The sequence below is a fragment of the Nelumbo lutea genome, chromosome 6, assembly GCF_056320005.1.
Source record: "Nelumbo lutea isolate HS-2025 chromosome 6, American lotus-T2T, whole genome shotgun sequence".
In the NCBI taxonomy this organism is placed as follows: domain Eukaryota; kingdom Viridiplantae; phylum Streptophyta; class Magnoliopsida; order Proteales; family Nelumbonaceae; genus Nelumbo; species Nelumbo lutea.
In genome coordinates, this window is record NC_142689.1 from 40820717 (window position 1) to 40839513 (window position 18797).

The window sequence follows — 18797 nt, forward strand, 5'->3', positions numbered from 1 at the left end:
AGAAAAGATATCAAGATCAAGGGGAAGACAATACTCATAGTACAGAGAAATAGTCCCAACTACATTCCAGATGGCATTAGGATGGAGCTGGTCAATGGTGACGTTGAAATGACTCAACACCTCCACTATTAGAGGGTGTAGAGGAAGACGCAGGCCAGCCTCGAGTTGTTCCTGGAAAATCACTATGTCATTGGGACCATGCTCCCAAGGAAAGTTACTATAGGGGAGACCGTAGATAAGGTCCCCGAGAAGTTTAAAGTAGTGAACTAGAGATCTAAGTCTCTCCATCGTCATAGTGGAGGGACCGAAGGTGTCGAGCTCTTTACCCCAAGAAGTAGAAGCCACCTTAACGAAGGCCTCTCGAGCCTCCGAAGCCTGCTCCCAAGCTCTCCCTGAGCTCGAGGGGTGTCATCTTGATTATCGTCCTAGGAGTAGACATGGTATGAATACCCAGACATGATTAATAGAATGATTAGACTCACCGGAAAAGATGAAACAGTGTGAACAGGAGAAGAGCTCGGGCAGACTAGATGGATGCGTGACCTCAGAATCCTAAGACAACAAGTTAGCGTGAAAGAAAATGAGGCCTGGGGGCCCTCTTATTTATAGGCATTGTGCCCCCAGATCAACGGCCCAGATTGAGACAGATTTGACGGCTCGCAGTCAAGCTGACCGCACGTCTTCAGAAACCGAAATGTGACTGGCTACACGTCTCCCATGATTGAGGTAATGACGGCTACACGACATCCAGAGTTAAGAGCCGCTTCAGCGCGTTTCTCGGCATTCAAAATGCCAGAAATCCTTTTACTTCTGTGCACACATTTAATGCGAGCAGTCAATCAAGTTTGAACTTCGGTCAAATCCACCCATCACACTTCATGAACTCCTCACACTAAGGTGGCATACTTAGCCTGAGGAGTGGGGGGCAATTGATGGAGGGTGATTTGCCTCGACCCCTTGAGACGATGACACGTGGACATGACTCATCACGAGCAACAGCTCAGCACCGCAGCCTGATTGTGACTAAGTAACCAGCCCGCAGGGCAACTCGCTACACCATAGCTCGCTATAAGGGGAGCTTGCTACGACGTGAACTCGGGGTCCCCCGAGCTACTGAAAGGGAATACTCCAAGACAAGTCTATCCCAAATCGCAAGCTAGGATAACCAGCTCGCTCCAACACCTAGGCAGAAAATCTGCCCCAAAGACAACCTTGAAAAGGGTCACCTCGAAGTACCCCTAGGAGCTCGCTACAAAGTAGCTTACGACAGGATAGCTCGCTACAAAGTAGCTTGCGATTAAGCGACGCGATGCTTTCAAGAAGCCTCTATCCCGTCAGACTGTGCCACGTCTCCTGACCGACGGCGCAGTCCTTGCCAATTCAACAGACTGTACCCACGTCTCTCGATAGATGGTGGCGTGTCTGTCCTCCTGGGATGTGTCACTCACCCAATTGGGTAGTACCCCGCCGTTGACCCAGATGGTCGGGAATCGTCTAGGCAATCGGTTTCGTTTTACCCCAAACTCGGTCCCTAGCCAAAAACCGTTGAATCAGTCAATGACCCATTGACTCGGGCTGTTGAACCGTCAACTCATTGACCTGTTCAACGGTTTTTGGCCATTTTTTATTTTTAATTATTTTTTTTGTTAGAACGGGCCAACCATTCAAACTAAATGGTCAAACTATCGACTTAGAAATCGATTGCCAAAATGGTTCATTTTCCAGGTCATTTTTTAAAACCATGGACTGAACAATAATAGAGCCCTAGAGGACTTGAAACTTGAAAGGAACCACTATTTTTGATTGGCATGGGCAGTAGTTGTATTGAGGGTTCATTTGGCTAGCAATCAGAATGGCATATTCCCATAATCTGTTTTAGAAATTGGAATCAACAGGAATGAGATTTCATCAAGAAAGAGGCAAGAAATAGCCATTCCCTCAAATTGAGAAATGTCATTCTAGCAGGAATAGGATTCCAATTCTACCCAACCAAACAGTTGGAATCGGAATAACCCATTCCAATTCCGATTCGAGGCCCCTATTCCTGTGAACCAAAGGGACCTGAATTTAAAGGGTACCATGCTTTTTCTGCTTGGCATGGGCACTTGTACTGATTTTGATTCATGCATTGGACCATACCACCGAGATTCAAAATATCCATGCATACCATATGCATTCTTTGTCTAGTGTGATTCAAAAAGGCAAAGTTCCCTTACGGTGCAACTCCCACAAACAATTCTTGCAGGCCCAATTCAGGTCCAGTCATTCCTCTACCCATCAACAGATCCGGTTCCAGATCATGGCCTTTAACCCACTATTACACCAGCACCTACGTTAACCATTTCTACTGAACCACTGCTTGACACACAGCTCACCGAGATAAGACAAGCTCCAGCTCACTAAAATGATTTTGTTTGCCTCACTATTCAGTACCCTTTGTACAATTGTTCTATAGCAACAACCAATATTCCCTCTGAATTTCATAGGTCCAAAAACATGCATGTTGGTAACAAGCCATGCAAGCTGAACTTAATGCCCTCCAAGCCATTAATACTTGGACTCTTGCCATAGGCTTTGTTGAGTGAAAGTAAAATAATGGAAATACATAATAATAAATACATTTTTTCTATTTTCCATTGTAATACTATGAACTAATATCATCATAGGCATCGATTATAATATTTAACTTATATAATTTATAATTTATACGATAAAACAAATATAGTTTAAATACACTACGAACTAATTACATTTATTTCTTGAAGATTATTGGTAATTAATACATATTTTCAAAAAGTAATTTTAATGGTTATATTTTTTTTTAAGTTTTGGTAATTTATCATATTTATTGGGAATCATGTGAATCCAGTTATGGTAATTTCTTGGATAACTTTTGGTAATTATGACAAAATTATTGGTACTTTGTTTTTGGTTATTTTCTTGGCTAAGTTCTGGACATTAAATGTAATTTTCTGCTATTCACAGCTTAAATTATATTTATATAAATAATTTAAATATAATTACTTTTAATTACAGTTTAGAATTTAATTATATTACTTATAGTTTCAAATATAATTTAAATAATATTTAAAATACAATTCAATTGTAACTTACATTAATCAACAATTTAAAAACTGTTAATTAATGAATTAACAAAAAATATTAATAATTTTAATAAACACAATATTTTAATAAACGCTATTAATTAATAAATACTGTAATTAATAATATTGCAATTATTGAAAATACTATAAAATACAATTAATTATTAATATTGTAGTTATTAAAAATACTGTTAATAAAATATACATTATTTTTAATAAATAATGTTAATTAATTAAATACTATAATTATTAAAATTTTTGTAATTATTAAAAGTACTATATTAATTAAAATACTGTTAATTAATAAATTCAGTATTTTAATAAAAACTTTTAATTAATTAATAATACTGTAATTATTAAAAGTACTATATTAATTAAAAGTAAATTTAATAAATTATAACTTACATTATATAATTAATAAATACATTATTTAATACTGTTTTTGAACAAATATTCATAATTATTTAAAAATACTATAATTATTAAAAAATACTGTTAATTAATAAATACATTATTCTTTAAAATATAGTAATTATTATTACTACTTCCTCCCTCCCTTCCTCTCTCTCTTCTCTCTCTCTCTCTCTCTCTCTCTGTTCTTAAATATATTTTTTAAATGCAATAATAACATACATTAAAATATGAGGCCTCGGAAAACCCAAAGGTCTTTCTTTAATAAGGTGCAACTTTATTAATATAATCAAGATAAGCATTTATTGCTTTTTTTTATATTTATAAAACAAAAAAATGAGAAAATAGATAAATAACTCCTCTCGAAAAGTAATTTTAATGGTTATATTTTAAAATTTTTGGTAATTTATCATATTTTATTGGGAATCATGTTAATTCTTTTTTGGTAATTTGTTGAACAATTTTTGGTAATTATGACAAAATTATTGGTACTTTGTTTTTGTTTTTATTTATTTTTGGCTAATTTATGTTCATTAAATGTATTTTTCTGCTATTTAATAGAATTACTTTTAATTACAGTTTAAAATTTAACTATATTACTTAAAGTTTCAAATATAATTTAAATAATACTTAAAATACAATTTAAATTATAACTTACATTAGTTAAAATTTTAAAAGCTGTTAATTAATGAATTAATAAAAACATTAATATTTTTTAATAAAAACAACATTTTAATAAACATTGTTAATTAATAAATACTATAATTAATAATACTGCAATTATTGAAAATACTATAAAACACGGTTAATTAAAAATATTATTAATAAAAACTACTATATTAAAAATACTGTTAAAATACTATAATTATTAAAAGTACTATATTAATTAAAAATATTGTAATTATTATTAATATTGTAAATTTTAAAATACAGTAATTATTATTATTAAAAATACTGTATTAATTAAAAGTATAGTTAATACTATTAATGAATAAAATACTATAATTATTTAATTACTATTAATTAATAAATATTGTAATTGTTAATGTTGTTTTTAATAAATTATAACTTACATTATATTAATCAATAAATACAATATTTAATAATGTTTTTGAATAAATGTTGGTAATTATTTAAAAATACTTTGATTATTAAAATATTGTTAATTAATAAATATATTATTTTTAATAAATACAGTTAATATTGTTAATTAATAAAAATACTGTTAATTATTACAAATATTGTAATTATTATTAATACTATAAATTTTAAAATACATGTGCAGCTTTATTAAGCTAGTCAAAATAGGCAATGATTACTTTTTTATATTTTTTAAATAAAAGAAAATAGAAAAAAATGCAAAAATAGAAAAAATAGATTCATAACTTCTAAGGATAAACATCGTGACATGGACTATCTTATTTTATTATGTATATGTTTGGCATCGATGTTGTAGATGCAACACCTACTGATGTGTGGGTTTGAAACATCATTTTCAAAGAATGCAATGCCTTTTTTTTTTTCTGTTAAACATTGTTGCTAAGTAGGGTGTTTCTTGGAGCAACAACAACATTTTATATGAGAAAATGCCAAATTCGGTGTTGCTTCAAATCGCACATTCTCAATTTCCAAGGCATGGTTTGGAGTACTGTTTTTATGGAAAAACGGTTCCAAACAAACAGGCATTTCTTGGAACACCATTTTTTCCAATGTAGTGCTGATGTGTCACCGTTATATGGAGCAACAACATTGATGTCCAACATACGCTATATATAGATATATAAATATAGGACTAATGACCACACTAAGCGTTTGTTTGGCATCGATGCAATTGTTCTAGAAAATGGCGACACATCAGCGCCATGTTGGAAAAACCGGTCCTCCATGATACACTTGTTTGTTTGGAACCGTGTTCCATAAAAAAAGGGTGCTTCAAGCCACGCCTTAGAAATAAGGCATGGCTTGGAGCAACATCGAATTTGGCGTTTCCTAAAGCTGCATAGACTTGTTCATGGGTCAAGTCGGGCTTTGTATATGTACCAACAAAATACACCCCGAGCTTGAGCCCACCCCTCATATAAAGCTTGAAGCCCAGGCCCAAGCCCAAGCTCAACCAAAAATTTGAAAACAAAATGTTTTTCTTTTTTTTATTCAATAAAAAGTGTTTTATTTATATTAAAAACCTTTTAAAACTCAAAAATAATAAACATTTCACTGTTACTTGGAAAAAAGGAGAACAAAGAAAAAAATATTGTATATATTTTTTATTAAATAAAAATATATTTTTATTATTTAATATATAGTATGAAGTTGGGCTCGGGCTTGAGCTGGGCTCTTTTGAGAAAGCTCGAGCCCGTGGGCCTAAAATTATGACCAAGCCCGACTTAGTAACGAGCTGGGCTGGGCTAGCTTGTCGGGCTACTTGGCCCATGAACAAGTCTAGAGCTGTAGCTCATTGCTGCCAACAAGGACATGAGGTGGCAATGATTGGGACATGACATGGCATTGGATAATAGGTACCTGTGCTAAAAACGTTTCCTGGAGCATTAATACCAAACAGAAACGTGTTATTGCTCCAGGAAATGTTCTACCTAGCAGAGACGCTTTTAAACAAACAAAACATCATTTTCTTAGAAAACGGTGCTTCTAACCTACACAGTTGCAACACCGTTTTCTGATGTTGCAGTTACAATACTGCTTTCTGCTGATGTGTGGCTTGGAGCACCATTTTCTATATTATTTTTTTGTTTGGAATCATTACTATCAGGTAGAACGTTTCCTAGAGCAACAACTTTTTCTGTTTGGTGCCAATGTTGTAAGAAACGTTTTCTGCACTTCTACTCATTATCCATTGCCACACCACTGCTACATCATTGCTGTTGGTAACAACAAGCTGCAACTCCAAAAAAAACACCAAATTTAGAGTTGCTCCAAACCATGCCTTCCTAATTTTCAAAGCGTTGCTTGGAGCACCATTTTCTGTAGAAAAACAGTTTCAAACATATAACTATTTCCTGGAATACCGTTTTTTCCTACATACCGCTAGTGTCATGCCATTTTTTGGAGCAACATCAACGGTTCCAAACAGACACGCTAAGAGGTTGAATAGTTATGGGCCTTATGACCAACGTGGAGTATTATAATTGGTTCCACGTACCGCTTAGCAGCTATTGCATTGGCCAGCCATATCGTTAAAAATGCGCCATGGTAAACCCTCTCCGGTAACCCATCTAAAACCCTAAAATCGTAAAGCTATATAGAAATAGAACGTCCATACCTTCCGACTTGCTTCACTGTCGGCTGAAGTTCTATTCTCCTGTAAACTGGTTTCCCTCTCGCAGTCTCGTCTAAATCTCAGCGATGAGACCTCCAAGAGGTAAAGCAAACCTTGTGGTTCTATTCGGTCCTTTGTTTCCCTGTTATGTTTCTTCCAATATTATTCTCCCTCTAGCGTATAATCTTGGAGAGAGATAATAATGTTCTATCCTGAGGTTGATTTTCAGGGCGTGGCGGTGGTGGATTTAGAGGCCGAAGCGATGGAGGGAGGGGAAGAGGCAGAGGTGGTGGCGGAAGAGGTGGAGATGGAGGTGGAAGAGGTCGTGGTGGGGGTCGCGGAGGCGGCCGGGGTGGCGGCCGTGGTCGCGGTGGTCGCGGTGGGGGAATGAAGGGCGGGAGTAGAGTCGTAATTGAGCCTCATAGGCACGAGGGTGTATTCATTGCGAAGGGCAAAGAAGATGCTCTTGTTACTAAGAACATGGTCACTGGCGAAGCAGTTTATGGCGAGAAGAGGATCTCTGTGCAGGTAATCTCATTATACTTTTAATGGTTACTTTTTTCTTCTTAGAGCCGAGACGATTGCCAACTTATTCAGGTTGTCTGGACTCTGGGTGGTGAATGTATTGCATTTCTATGTTTTGATGCATTTTTTCTCAAACTTCTGCTATTCAGAACGAAGACGGATCCAAGGTTGAATATAGGGTTTGGAATCCTTTCCGTTCTAAGCTGGCAGCTGCCATTTTGGGTGGTGTTGATAATATCTGGATTGTGAGTATTTCCTTTGTGCATACTTATATTTTTGAATGATTTTCGAGATGTCTTACAGTTTCATCTGTGGTTTTTTGAGCTGTTATATGTAGAAAAGGGTTTCGATTTATTTTTGTTACTATATCTATTCAATTGAAGGTTCCGGGAGCTCGGGTGCTGTATCTTGGTGGTGCTTCAGGGACCACAGTCTCGCATGTATCTGACATCGTTGGACCTGTGAGTATGATCTGTGTTTAAGGTTTACAGAGCTTTGTTGTCTGTATTTGTATTGTGAAATGAGGGGTATGAATTTGGCAACTTGCTTAAAATTTTGGGTCCTACTATTCATCTTATGTTTGATAGACTGGAGTCGTCTATGCGGTGGAGTTTTCGCATAGAAGTGGCAGGGACTTGGTTAACATGGCCAAGAAGCGAACAAATGTCATACCCATAATCGAGGATGCTAGGCATCCTGCTAGATATCGAATGTTGGTAGGCATGGTCGATGTTATATTCTCTGATGTCGCTCAGCCTGATCAGGTATGATTTGTCATGCTTGGCATGTCTTCTTTATGTTGTATAATAAATTAATAATTGGTCTACTCAGTGTTTTATAAGAAGGGGCTTGTGTGTATATGTTTGTGATTGTGTAGTGTGTACTCGGTAGTCCTTAAACCTGGTGCTACATATCCCATCCATTCCAGTTCATTATCTTGTCTTGTTAGGTATATTTATTTGTAATCTTTATTGTTGCCTGCACGATTTCTTTATTACTGGATTTGATTTTTTGCTTGTTTTTATCATTGTTTTCTTGTTGGGATCTCAATGACACATCCTATGTTTCTTTGTTGAACTCTGTTACTGACACCTGCTGCAAGTTGAGATGATTTGAGGGATCCAAATTGACTTTTTTATGTTTGTGCCCTTAACATGGATAGATTGCTTTTTCTTTTTTTTTCTCAATCAAGCAAATGATGAATAACTCGGATTCCCCTTCAAGACATTATGGGTGATGTACACCTCGAGTTTTCTGATGCAAATGCGTTTAAATCAAAGGTTGATACTTATTGCTTCTGTTTGTTCCTTTTTGTAATTATACTTTAGCTCAATGTCTTTGGAGCTGCTAACTGGATATAGCAAGGACACAACTACAACAGTATTGGGTGCAAAAATTACACCATTAATTTAATTGAACAAATTGTCATCCATCCTTGTATAGCATCAGTGTATCTACAAGGGCTATTTTAAATATTACTGATTGTCAAACCTTGAAGGTAGGGAACCAGCAACTTCAAGTCGTAACCACATTGATCATCTCCTGGTTTTTGTCCTCCCCTCAGAAGGGGTTTAAAGAAAACAGCTGTACACAACAGTTTAATCTACAAAATGTTGCCACGTTAACAATGTTTCTTTTGACATGTTGGTGAATTAGAATTCCTTGGAATCATCATCATCATCTAAGACTTGTCCCAACCATATAGGATCCATTTTATGAACCCTGTGTCACCATTCCATTCTGTACTCCTGTTTAGCGCTATATCCACAAGGCTTTGGGCCTATGGCACAAAAAAAAAGTCATGGGCTTTATTTAATTCCTAGACTTGGCTTGGCTTGCCTATCCTTTTATAGATGAAGGCAAGGCTTTCATTCCCATTCCAAAGTATATGAGACTTGGAATGCACTGATTATTTAGTGTGTCGTCCCAAGTTCCACAGTGCTTTGGAATGGTAATGGAGGCCTTGCCTAGGAGGACAACTCATACTTGATTTGACTCGTGTTATGTTCAATTTTTTTATATTTTATGCAAAATATTTAAAATAAGATAATATGTATGTATATATATAATATTAAGTATATATAGTTTATTATATATAATACACAAATTTAGGTGGAATTTGAATGACTTGGAGATAGGGTTGGTGGGTTATTTGTTGAGAACAATGTTTTAAGACTTGGTTTGGACACAAAAACAGAATGCTTCCTGGGTCGTGGGTCAAATGGTTTGATTGCTGGGTAGAGGTGTAAATCTGGGCCAGCATGGCATGACCCATGGGTTGAGCAGGGCCATTCTACCCTCCCTTGGGATACTTTGGGTGGTTGGCCCGGCACAGCCCACGGCTCAAGCCCACACGGACCTATGCCATGGGCCAGGCTGGGCCGAGCCATGTTATTTTTTTAATTTGAAAAAATATAATGAAAAAGTTAACATAAATTTAAACAATAGACAAAAAAATTGAACAGGGGCTATATATATAGTAATATGTTCTATATAAATAAGTATTGTATAATATATTATATATAAAATATTGCAAATATATGTATGGGGAAATTGAACAGGGGCTAATTTGGTTGGCTAGAGTTAAATAACAGTGTTTTGGAGTTTCAGTTGGTGATTTTACACAATGTTTTAGAATGTGGGGGCATGACATGAGGCATATCACTTTCAATAAAGAGTTCAATAACGGTTGGAGTGTCGTAGGCATTCCTTGAGAGGAGGGGGGAATGAGGAGGAAGAAAAGGAAGAAAAATATCATTTTTCTTTATTTTTAATAAAAATCTTTTATATTAACAAAAATGAAGATGCATAGCACTAGTTGAAAGGGGGGTCTTGTTGAAGAAAAAATATCATTTTTCTTTATTTTTAATAAAAATCTCTTATACTAACAAAAATGAAGATGCATAGCACTAGTTGAAAGGGGGGTCTTGTTGAAGAAAAAATATCACTTTTCTTTATTTTTAATAAAAATCTTTTATACTAACAAAAATGAAGATGCATAGCACTAGTTGAAAGGGGGGTCTTGTTGAAGAAAAAATATAACTTTTCTTTATTTTTAATAAAAATCTTTTATATTAACAAAAATGAAGATGCATAGCACTAGTTGAAAGGGGGGGGGTCTTGTTGAAGCAGAGGTGAGCAACGTGAAGTGGAGCAAGACCCCCCTAACACAAAAATCCAAATTGGGGCTGCAATGAAAAGGGGGTCTGGGGTGTAAAGCCCCCAGCCCACTTTCTTTCCCCTTATCTTCCTTTCCCTTTCCTTTTTCTTTTCTTTCTTTTTCTCTTCTCTCTCTCTCTCTCTCTCTCTCTCTCTTTTTCTTCCCCTTCTCTTTCCTTTCCTTTTTTGTTTTTTTTTTGTCTTTTTACATGAGGCGTATGCCTCTAGCATGCCTCATGAGAAAAGTGTATGAGGCGTACTCCTCTTGCACCTAAAGCATGCTCCTTGGGGCATTTTGGGGGTGCCTCGCCTGGAGGCACACCTTCAGGTGTACTCTTTGAATAGTTTTTTCTACAGCTTCTATTGTATAGTGGAGGTTGTCTGGCCATCCCTCAGTTTCTCACTGTTAATATAATTCTTTTTGCTTGACTATCAAAAAACTGAATAATACATAATAGCATATATTGTAATGTAAAAATGTTTTGCGTATTATATATTATCATATATATTTAATAATATATATTATATTGTATTATTGTGGGTCTGGCTGTGCCTGGGCAGGGCCTAAACGGTTGGGCCCAAGCCTGGCTTGGAATTTTGCAGGTTAGATGTGGACCTGAGATGGGCTGGGCCAGGCCAAGAATGATCAACTTTACCCTATCCATTTTAGTTTTTCCACTCATCCATCTTGGCGTATGCATTTCTGCAAATCATCCATCTAAGTTTCATAATAATCATTGTTATTCTTCATAGTTCATGCTTTATTTATTTACTTTTTGATGATAAATAAAGAAAAAAATTTTATTAATAAAGAAGAGTTTACAGCTCATAGGTGTGATGAGGTCACCCCCAAGAAACAGAAAAAAACAAAACAGACATGCAAACAAAATAAATCAGACTGAAGGATTAACACATCTCTTTATTTAATTCGTATCCATGTTTTGGAGTTAGTGATGCACATCTTTGCAGATTCTAGTTTGTTATACTTGTATTTCTTGACTCTTGTTAGTTCCTTAAATGCAAATTGATATCTGCTATTAGTTTTTGTGAGTGATGTTTTTGAAAATAAAAATTTTCATGGGACAAGTGCATCGTTGATACATTCAAGTCCTTGTATGTTGACAAGATAAATTCTGAAGGTTGCCTATTATTTCACAGAAAAAAGCATTATTTTTGTATCATTCTTGCATTTAATAAGTTGATACTTATGATTGGATAAGTATTTCATTCCTTGTTGTATGGATATATCATATATCAGTATAAAACCTGCTTTTGTTTTTTCTATTTCGAGGCTCAATTCTTTGGCTGTGTGCTTGGAAATATAACTTCATTAACTTGTGATATTGAGAAACCCTTTGCAACTCAGGGTGCAAAATATGAAACAGGAAGGCATGATATCTAAAAACCTACAACCAATCAACTGGTATCATAGAAGTGGTATCCAATCAGCTGGTGTTCATCAAAATTCACTGGGAGTTCTGATTTGTGAAAGCTCTTCTATATCATACCTCTCTGGCATCATAGATATTGCTTGTTATTCGAACTTTACATCAAATGGTTTTGCAACGAGTGTTCTGGGATTAAAAAATTCCAGACATAGGGATTTTGTTTGGTATTGTTAATTCAGCATATTTGTGTCCATAAGTTGAACTTTTACCTAGTTGAGTGGTAAGGATCTTTGCCCAATAGTTAATTCTTCACCTGCTTTATCTATGTTTTGGCTGGTAAGGATCTTTGCCTAATGGTATTCATCACCTGCATTTTCTATGTTTTACATGTCTTTTGTTGGCATATACTTTGCAATTCTTTTTTCGTTATTTGAGATATTTCATATTTATATGCACACCTATTAGTTCACTGTTGAGTTTGAAAGATTGTTCTAAAAGGTTTAACGAAATAATGAAAATGACATACAGGCATGTTAAATCTAAGAATTGGCTTATGTGACTTTTCATTATTATTTTCTGACATGATTACTGTTGCAGGCAAGGATCTTAGCACTTAATGCCTCGTACTTCCTGAAGAATGGAGGCCATTTTGTGATATCAATTAAGGTTTGTTCTTTTAGTTTAAATCTTTCCAGCCATTCCGGATTTAACCCGTCTAACATATTCATGCATTGGCAAGAATTTCAGTCTATAATACATCGATACTAGCAAGACATGATACCTGAAAAACTTATATCAACCAGTCAACTATTATTCATCAAAATTTGCCTGGGAGGGGTTTTTTCCTCATCATACCTTTCCAGGATCATAGATATCGCTGAAATGATAATATAAAGCCGATTGGGTCTTATGATATCCTTTGAATCACATTATTTACAGATCATTTTATTTGTTTTTCTTGATTCTATTTCCAGGCGAATTGCATAGATTCAACTGTTCCTGCTGAGGCGGTGTTTGCCCAAGAAGTGAAGAAGTTGCAAGTGGATCAGTTCAAACCGTCTGAACAAGTTACGCTTGAGCCGTTTGAACGAGATCATGCTTGTGTGGTTGGTGGGTACAGGATGCCGAAAAAACAGAAAACTGCTGCTTAGTTTGATAAGTTGTAGAACGTAGTTTTCTTCATTATTTTGTCAAGGTTGTATCTTAGTAAGTAGGAACACCCGGCATTTATATGCCCTGATAAGTATAGTTTTGCCGCAGAGTTTACTTTGTTTTAATGGTTGACATTGTTGCATTTGTTTTCTATTTTCATTTAATGAGCAAAATCGGTAGTTATTTGAGTTACGCGACGATCGTATAGACGGGAATCATCTATCCAACGTTTCAACGCCAATGTTTTCTAATATGAAGTCTGCTACGTGGGAGTGTCTCGCCAATATTAGTCTTCTTTATGCTAATTCGCTAGCCACTGCCCTCTAATCCCTCTATCTCCTTTTTTCATATATTCATGGCGGACGATGAGTTGGTCTGGAATTTCTCTATTCTCCTACGAGCTATTACTACCTCTGCTCTTTCAACCACCGAGTACTCTTCTTGGTACAAAGCTTTTCCGTTGCCGGAGAAAAATTGCATACCCTTGAAATGATCGATAGTTCAGATAGTAGATGATTCATAATATATAGGCAGAAGAATGTCTCTGTGTCCTTTGCTATGAATAGCTTATAACATTCGCACAAGTGTTTTGTTGATCTTCAATGGTTTTGTAAGAATCGTAGGTTGGGCTGTATCATCTAGGTGAATTTTGCATTGCTCATTGGATTCTCTTGCCATGTGTCCTTTGCTATGAACAGCTTATAACATTCGCACAAGGTTTGATGTTGAACGGTATTGTCCAAAAATATGTCTAGGATGACTTGAAAGCAAGTTCACTGAAAACCAAAAAACAGGGGATGTTGTATCAGTTATTAGAACCACGTAGTCTTAGCAAGCTGGGTGCCTTATCATCAAGTAACTCGAATTACTTTCCTTCCCAAGGACTATCTCTTTATTGGATGGTGTTTCCTGCCCTCCCATCTGGTTCTTTTATAGACGACCGAATACAAATATTGAGTAATGAAGGGTTTCTAGCTGATTAGGGCGATTTTTTGCCTTGAAAAATAATATTTTTATAAAATAACTAAAATATGATTTTTTATATCAAGAAAGGTAGTGACACTTGCCTCAGCTTTAGGGCCCAGTTGGTGTAGAACGATCAGGGATGTTCCCATTGTCGTCTTCTTTTCCAACACACAAACAACCACTACCAATGCCATTTTCCTAGACAGATGAAAATTTGGTGGTTTCCAGAGAAAGGACAGATGAAGCATCAAGGATGACCTAGGTGTCAAGGGTGGATCCAAAATCTGCCCTCCATTTCCTCAATTCTTAATTCTCCACTAGGGATTGGAGGTGTGATGGATCTCATTAAAGTTTTTCAACACTTGGGTTAGGGAGTGTGGGTAATAATGCTACCTTACTTCCTTTTCCTCGTCATCACTAACACCTCCGCCTTCCCCCCCACCACCGCTACCACCGTTCATAGACGACAAGGCAAGCAAAGATTTCTTAGGGCTGAGAAATTAACCAAAGGCTTAGAGAGGATTAACGATGCCATCAAAAGCAAAATGGGTGAGGTTTGAAAAGATGCCTCATGTCTTATCAGAAGCGGTAGCTCCCGTAAAAGAGTCATCGTCAGAGATGATGCAGTAAACCCTCACAACAACGTCATCCACCTGAGGAACTAGACCATGGAATGGACGGGACACAACACAGCAATGGCCCAATGCCTTCACATCTCTTATCTTGTTGAACACAGTCAGAAGAAAATAGTCTGGTAATCGATCGAAATGATCCATCCAAAATGCTCAACATGGTCAAAGTGTGAAAGAAATTAGTCTCACTTCAACAACCATAGGAGCTCAGTACGTGGAATGCCACTTGACAGAGGAACTTGAGGCTGGATCTGGATGATGCTTGCGGCAGCGAAGCTAGAACGGGTGTTTACGGAGGACTTGGCAAGCTTCCTGATATCCCTGCCGGCCTGTATCTTGGTATCAAGATCGCCATGGACGACCTTGCGAGCAATTAGGTTCTGGATCAGATTCTGATTTTTCTGGTTCTTAGTCTCCTCTTCCTATATCGTGCCCCATGGCTATAGATCCAAAAGAATGGAATAATCCTATAGGAGGAGTAGCGGTTGCAACGAGGCATCATCATCAATTTGCAATTTTGATTTTATTTAGGACATGAAAAAGTTTTGAAAAAAATATTATTTTATTTAATTTTCAATTTTACCATTTGCACATAATAGTTTCGATTGTAGTCCTCTCTTGGGGTTTCTTATGGCATATTTCAATTTCAATGGTGTTAAAAAGGTGGCCTCACAAACTTGGCAAACCATATGACCCATCGTCAAAGGAAATTGCTAAGTGGGGGCGTTTTGCGAGGATTGGCGTGGCCATTGATGTTACTACACCTAGGGGTGTCAATTGGACCCAATTTAGTTCAATCCAATTTAAACAATATGAGTCCAATCTAGTCAAATTGGTTTTAGTTTACATTGGTTCCAATCCAAATATGGTCCATTTACACTTAAAAGAATCTTTTATAAATGGACCGGATATTAGTTCAACTCGGTCGAATCCAATATAAATCCATTGCGGATGGATCGAGTCCAATCCAATCAATGAATACTTTGTACTATCAAGTCCTGTAGTGTGATGGCATCCCAACTTAGTACCGCATTGCAACATTACAATAGTGCAACCCCTCTACACCAATACTTGGGCATTTTCGAGAAGTCTTTATGTCACAATTAGGTTACCTTCTAAAGGGGTAGTAGCCGTGTTGGTGGTCACGTGTGAATTTTGAGGAGAAGGGTAGAAACCCAAACCCTGTGATCTCCATGGACACGTGGTGATACCCTATTTGGCTTGTCTAATTTAGATAACAGAATAGCAAATTTTTCCACTTGAGAAAGTTTCCCTCCTTTACATGCCTCATGTCTATAAATAGGAGGAGCTCGAGGCCTTTCTCACCTTTTAGTCTTCCAAATCTCTTATGTAAGCTTTGTTGGACTGCAACCATTGTTTTCAAAACCATACCAGATTGGATGGTTAGATCGAAAAACCAGGAACTGACCACTTAACCGGTTTCGTTTTCCTCCAAAACCACTTTTTCCCTTAAAACCATTGATTTTGGTTAGCAAACCGCTGAACCGGTCAATTAACAGTTCGAACCGGTAACAGGACTCCTGACCGGCTCAGTCACTAGTTCATTTTTAAAAACCATGATTGCAATTACTTCCTAGAGACATGTATAGCCTTACCACCAACAAGAGCAATGATGAATGTTATGTTAGGTCATGAAAATATTTAACTAAAAGTACGGACAAGCCTAATGTAGATTTCTGAATTCTATTGCAGACCTATAAACATTTAAAATGTTAAAAACCCTTACTTTATAGACCATTGCCCACTCGTAAATTGACATCAATTCCAAGTTGACACCCACCCCAACTGTACTTTGGGCCTAAAAATTCTGACCTTGGGCTGAACCATCATTAAGCAGTGGTAAAGCCAGGAATTTTCTCTTGGGGGAGGGAGACAGGTGATGAGGGAGAATGAATATGCAAAATTTTCTATATAGAAAGCATTATAAATCCAAAATCCAACCAAAACCTTGGGTTTGACGTTTCTCTTATGGTCCATTTAGTTGTTGGAAATGGGATGGAAAAATGGGAATATCCCCACTAGATTTCTATTTTCAAAGTGTTTGAATTGTAAGATGGGATGAAAAGTTGTGAGATACAACTCCCCAAAATGTAGTGTTGGATTTTAATCTCATAAAAGATTAAACCCAATGAGTTTGATTGGTCAATTACATGAGAAATTGCACCTACATACTTGATTGAAAAATTAACTTTTCTCTTACAAAACCTAATTTTGAACTTGTCCCACATTGGAAAACTCTAAGCTTTGTTTTCAGTATTTTAATAGGAACTGATTTACACTCCTTAGAAATAGTAGAGGAGAGTATGGGGATTTGATACCGCGCAATGCGCATGCACACGTGTGTGTGACGCAAGAGGCGCACTTTGCTCGCACCCGCATGGCTCGCGAAAGGCGGCTTTGGTTTTGGTGCGATGCTGACCGTTGATCAACGGTCACAATTCGATCGGGTGTGATCAAGATGCGCAATTCAAATTTAACAGTCATTAACTGTTAACTACTTTTTAAACAGTCACAATGTTTGAACATTGTGACTGTTCAATGTGCCTCCTCTAAACCAACACCTACCTTTTCTTCATACATCTTCATAAACTTTTTAAGGAGCATGAATCATACTTAAAAAGCACACAATTTCGAAATCCACTTCCTCTCTTTCAGTCTGGTCTGCTACAATACCATAGAAGGTTTCTTCGGAGATTCTTCAACTTTGCTAGTTGCAGATTCTCGCCCAAGACTTTGTTGTATCTTGGGAATGGATTTACCTGTAACCCAACAACACACTCGGTGAAACTGAGTTGGGGCAAATAACATTCTAAAGACAGAGTCTTTAGACGCGCCTCAGAGCTTTTCTTCCAAAGTTACAGTGACCCCATTTTTCAACAATTTTAGAATGTTATTCTGCAATGGAGGTGGAAGCAAGCATGACTTCGATCAAGATGATGAACCAAGATCTTGTTCGACTATAACAGTTTGATGGAGCAAACTTCAGCCGATGGCAAGACAAGATGATATTCTTTCTGACCACACTAAAACTTTACTATCTGCTGGACCCGAATCTGCAATCACTTCCTAAATCCACCGACAAAGATTCAGAAAAACTAAAGAAGGAAAGAGCAAAACGAGAAGATGACTCACTTCTGTGCCAATGACACATGCAGAATGCCTTATCAGACCAGCTCTACAACTTCTACAAGGAACTTACATCTCCAAAAGAAATCTGAAAGGCCCTGGAATTCAAATACAAGGTGCAAAAAGCAGGTACGAATAAGTATCTTATTGTAGAATACTTTGACTTCACCATGAAAACCCATACTGGAGCAAGTTCATGAACTACAAGTGAAAGTCAACAAAATTCGATCCCTTGACATCATCGTTCCTAAATCTTTGCAAATAGGAGAAATCATTGCCAAACTTCCACACTCTTGGAAGGACTATATATGAAGAAGCTTTTGCACAAGGCTGAAGAACTTACCTTGGAGCAAATTCAGTAACACCTTCGTATTGAAGAAGAGTCTCAGATTAGAGACAGTAGGGATAAGACCCTAACCGGTATGCTGAACTCTAAGGTCAATTTTGTGGAAAATGGATCGAAGAAGACTAACCCTGCATTATAAGTAAAGAAGAAGCATGGGAAATTCAAGAAGAGCAATAATAAGAAATGATCCTGCTATGTTTGTGGAAAGAAGGGGCATTATGCTAAAATCTTTCGACATCGGAAAGGCGAAACCAAGTCTGCAAACATGGTAGAAGACAATCTAGTGGCCATGATTACTGAAGTCAACATGGCAGAATCATCTTCTGAATGATAGTTTGATTTAGGCGCCACAGTCCATGTTTGCAAGGACAGGTCTTTGTTCAAAACATATGTAGAAGTGACTGATGGCTAGGAAGTACAGATGGGAAACCAAACACATGCCAAAGTTGCTGAAAGAGGCAGCGTAGAGTTGAACTCCACCTCTGGAAAGACATTGACTCTCATGATTTTCTCCATATTCCTGACATTAGAAAGAACTTGGTCTCAATAAATCTTGTCTGTAAGAGGGGATTCAAAGTTGTCTTTGAATCCGACAAACTAATCCTATCTAAGAATGAGATGTTTGTTGGAAAGGGATATTGTTGTAATGGTATGTTCAAATTGAGTATTAATGAAGGAAAAGTTTCTGCTTAT

The 18797-nt window shown here is 36.7% G+C and overlaps 1 protein-coding gene, 1 non-coding gene and 1 pseudogene across 3 annotated transcripts; 2 read left to right on the forward strand and 1 right to left on the reverse strand.

The window, feature by feature from the left end:
• The first annotated feature begins 6646 nt into the window (after positions 1 to 6646).
• On the forward strand, positions 6647 to 13205 carry LOC148848716 (rRNA 2'-O-methyltransferase fibrillarin 1-like). The gene is made up of 7 exons (XM_088949446.1): positions 6647 to 6891; positions 7019 to 7317; positions 7464 to 7559; positions 7698 to 7775; positions 7902 to 8078; positions 12459 to 12527; positions 12836 to 13205. The coding sequence occupies exons 1-7, from the start codon at positions 6876 to 6878 to the stop codon at positions 13010 to 13012; spliced, it is 912 nt and encodes a 303-aa protein (XP_088805572.1). The 5' UTR covers positions 6647 to 6875; the 3' UTR covers positions 13013 to 13205.
• LOC148848717 (small nucleolar RNA snoR60) lies at positions 8504 to 8576 on the forward strand. The gene has a single exon (XR_016101625.1). It is a non-coding gene; the product is annotated as a small nucleolar RNA snoR60 (small nucleolar RNA).
• Positions 13206 to 13959: 754 nt separating the features above from the next.
• Positions 13960 to 15236, reverse strand: LOC148848718 (F-box protein At5g46170 pseudogene; annotated as a pseudogene). Its single transcript, XR_016101372.1, has one exon. The product of XR_016101372.1 is annotated as an F-box protein At5g46170 pseudogene (transcript).
• Positions 15237 to 18797: the final 3561 nt, after the last annotated feature.

Bases quoted from the DNA above. Each gene is read 5' to 3' on its own strand.
- LOC148848716 (XM_088949446.1), top strand. The intron at 7,560-7,697 runs GTGAGTATTTCC...ATTCAATTGAAG, and splicing joins GTGTTGATAATATCTGGATT to GTTCCGGGAGCTCGGGTGCT. The intron at 7,776-7,901 runs GTGAGTATGATC...TATGTTTGATAG, and splicing joins TATCTGACATCGTTGGACCT to ACTGGAGTCGTCTATGCGGT.